Raw genomic sequence first — 3,517 nt, forward strand, 5'->3', positions numbered from 1 at the left:
TTTTTTTTTTTTTTGTGCAAAACCTTTTTTCCCTTCCCCCTTCTTCTCCCCCCCCCCCCCCCCCCCCCCCCGGTATGTCCTTTTATGCAGAAGTGGGTTGGTGTATCCCATACGAAAATGACCCTCGATTTCTTTGAATGGGGAATGGTCCTTCCAGAAGTTCTAGAAGTTTACACCATGCGTCCTTCCAACAGCACCTCACGAGAGGAGCTGCATGAGCTGAGAAAAGATCTGCCTTGCAAACCTTGTGTGTCTTGCCTGACTGCCCCAGGTCAGGATAGCCAGTCCCTGCTGTCTCGTGCAAATCCCATACGAAAATGACCCTCGATTTCTTTGAATGGGGAATGGTCCTTCCAGAAGTTCTAGAAGTTTACACCATGCGTCCTTCCAACAGCACCTCACGAGAGGAGCTGCATGAGCTGAGAAAAGATCTGCCTTGCAAACCTTGTGTGTCTTGCCTGACTGCCCCAGGTCAGGATAGCCAGTCCCTGCTGTCTCGTGCAAACAGTAGCAGTGGGACTCGGGACCGGTCATACGGGCATTTGTCCATTGACACTGTGACTGTGACTGATGAATTTACACCTTGTAACTGCCAGTACAACTGTAACCGTGTGTACAGGGGACATGAGCACACCAATGAGGAAGACAGTAGTGCTGGAGAAACTGGTTACCCCAGGGTTAACGTTGATGATGAAGAAGACAGAAAGATATCCAATGACTTGCATCTGGCTGACCTGAGCACGCAGGACAAAATACTTGCTTCAGGCTCTGTGTCCACAGATCACCTGAGGAGTACAAGTGTCCCAGCCCACCAGCAAGTAGAAAGGGCTTTGGAAGGAGGGATGGGGAGCATCCTAGAAGCCCTTTGCTTGCAGCCTAATCAGTGGGATTTTGAAAATCCAGCTTCTCTACCTTTTCCTGATGGTGAAAGTGTTTCCTACAGTGAAGGCTCCTATGACTTCTTCCCTCACATTGCAAGGCCTGGTGACAGTTACCCTATGATCTGCGTAGACTTGGACACTATTGACAGTGGCTTTGTGGACTCGGACTGTGGGAGTCCGGTTGACTGTGAATTTGAGCAAAACAGTCAGACCAACTGTGGGTCCATCCCTCTTGAGCGGGAAGGAGAGGACTTTCCACGAAGCTACGTCAAGCAGTGGGTCTCCTGTCGCTCTGACAGCCCTGTTAATGGGACACAGACAAACTAAGGACTTGATGTTGTCTTGCAGAGTGTAGGGCCTTTTCCATGCTGTGCCAGGAGCAAAATGTTAGCAAAATTCAGAAGAGAAACAAGGTTTACTTTGTGTAAGCTCTATTGCATACAACTAAAAACTGTTAGGTCCATAGAAGTATATGCCTATTTCTATTGCCACTTATCCTGTTAATATCTCAAACTTGACATGATTGATTTTTTCCCCTTTTTTTGGTGGGGTTTTTTTTTTTTTTAGAATCCTAGGTCAAACCCTTTATAATGGCAGAAAAAGCAACTGTACCTTGAAAATTGCCCTTTAGCTTATGTAAATGTACAAATTGTTTTGACAGTAATCTTATAAAGAGTATGAAACTTTAAATTATTTTCCCTGGTATTCTCACATGACTTGAGAGTTTGGATGTACATGGAATCTTAGAAGCATAACCCATGGTAAGCATGTTTGTTACATTAAAATTCCCCTACCCTTTCCAACCAACACAGGTGGTATTACTTTTCCTACTTTTTCTTTGGCTCTTTAAACCCAGCTGTAATAGTTTGTTAATTATGGAGGGTCCCAGCCCTGTCCATGGGGTTTGATCAAAAACAATTCTTATAATCATCACAGAACTGCATGTCCAAGAGACCAAACACAACTTGGGTTTCAGAAAGACTTTGCCTTTCCAGGTGGAGTCTGCAAATGAAAAGTCTTCAAAATACATATAATTCCAGACAAACTCTTGCTACCAGGGCTTTCTACTGAATCAGCATCTCTCCCAGCATTTTCCAAGCACATTAACTGAGACATTGAGCAGCTTTTAGAACTATGCAGAAATTTCAGAAATGTCCTACCTGGATGTGCTTGCAACTCCATCTTCTGCCTTGGACCTGGTCTGCTGCAGTTAACAGGTCAGTAGCACAAAGCTTGAGAAATTTCTGCTAGCTAATAAAGCCAACCATGAAACTGCTATTTGCACTGTAACTGTGAATATGTTTCCCTCTGACATGTCTGCATCCCTGTTTTGTTTAGGATAATTGTCTTTAAAAGTTACTGTAATACTGAGATTGAATGTGAAGACACATCTTATGTAGGCATAGTGCTACTAACACATGGGCTGCTCGGCTCCAGAAGATCTTACACTGAGAGAATCCTTGTGGTGAATGATGTATGTTTCCAGTGCAGTAGTAATCTGTTGTTGCTGTGATACCAATAAACTCTCTTCCCTCTCCCCCATCCCTTACCCAAGACTTTAGCCAACCCCACAGCTCCCTAAACAAGAGGGAGCACTTTAATGAAGAGAAGCTGTTTCTTTCACAGCTGAGTGCTGGGAGAGTATTTCTATGCGTCCACATCCCTGGTTTGATTGTTTAGAACAGCCATGGTATCTGCTATATTGATTTTGAACCTGCAGGACTTAGCTTTGCCCGTGTTATTACTCCCTCAATATACCCCCAGCTCAGGGGCTTCCTGGGCACTGCTCCAAGAAATCAGGTTTTTTGGTTCCTTCCTTCCTTGTTTTCCATTTTTCTTGTCATCTTCTGTGATAAGTTGTGGGAGGTATTGTCTTAGCGTGCTTATACATCCTCCCTGCTGTTCTGCAAGTACCCTGCATGCCCTCCACGAGGCAGCAGAGGATCGAGCCAACTCCACTTCCTTGTTGATGAGCTGAGCCTGCCCCGCGTTGTCCTACAAGGTCTGCTTGCATCGTGCTAATGTCTATGCGAATGTGTACTGGGCAGAAGCATCGCTGATAGTCTGTAACACGATCTTCTGCAGCTTCATCTTGCAGCTATTTGCACTTCAGAAACTACATTGTGGTAACTGGCCTCAGGCTGCTTAAGGGAGGAGGGGAACTTTGAACAACGACAACAAAAAAAACCAAACTTCAAGGCAGATGCAACTTAAAACAAATCACCTGGTGAGAAACACTGTTCACTTGATGGAAGCTAATTGTGGGATAGTGGGGCAGGTGCAAATGGGTCCTGGAAAACATGAAAGAAGGGTCTGAGTGGCCTTTGGAGAGCAGGAGTTCAGTTAATGGTCTTTGGGCTGAGTGGCACTTGGGGTACAGGGGAAGTATGAAAAAAGGTAACTTGCAGAGAGCTGTGATATTCTTGTCAGAAATACTGCTGTGTATTTTGGAATAGTAATATGAAAGGAAACTGGGAAAACAAGTTTGTGCTTAGCCGTTTGAGCCAAACTGCTGCTGAACTCTTGTAGTGATCTTTCTGTCTGCCCTGTAGGCAGAAAATTATAAAAGCTGTGGGTCTTACATAGCCATAGCATCTTTATGGTGACCTGCGACAGTAGGCTGGGAAGATGCAGGA

General features: G+C 44.9%; 1 protein-coding gene across 1 annotated transcript in view; it reads left to right on the plus strand.

Moving 5' to 3' along the window:
* Positions 1-1,286, plus strand: part of IL21R (interleukin 21 receptor) — a 13,590-nt gene extending 12,304 nt beyond the window's left edge. Inside the window, exons 8-9 of the mRNA XM_009286513.1 lie at positions 91-271; positions 472-1,286. Coding sequence (XP_009284788.1) covers positions 91-271; positions 472-1,208 — 918 coding nt within the window. The 3' untranslated portion in view covers positions 1,209-1,286. The remainder of the gene's footprint in view (positions 1-90; positions 272-471) is intronic.
* The last annotated feature ends 2,231 nt before the right edge of the window (positions 1,287-3,517 follow it).

This window comes from Aptenodytes forsteri, unplaced genomic scaffold, assembly GCF_000699145.1.
Source record: "Aptenodytes forsteri isolate BGI_AS27 unplaced genomic scaffold, ASM69914v1 Scaffold55, whole genome shotgun sequence".
Classification (NCBI taxonomy): Eukaryota; Metazoa; Chordata; class Aves; order Sphenisciformes; family Spheniscidae; genus Aptenodytes; species Aptenodytes forsteri.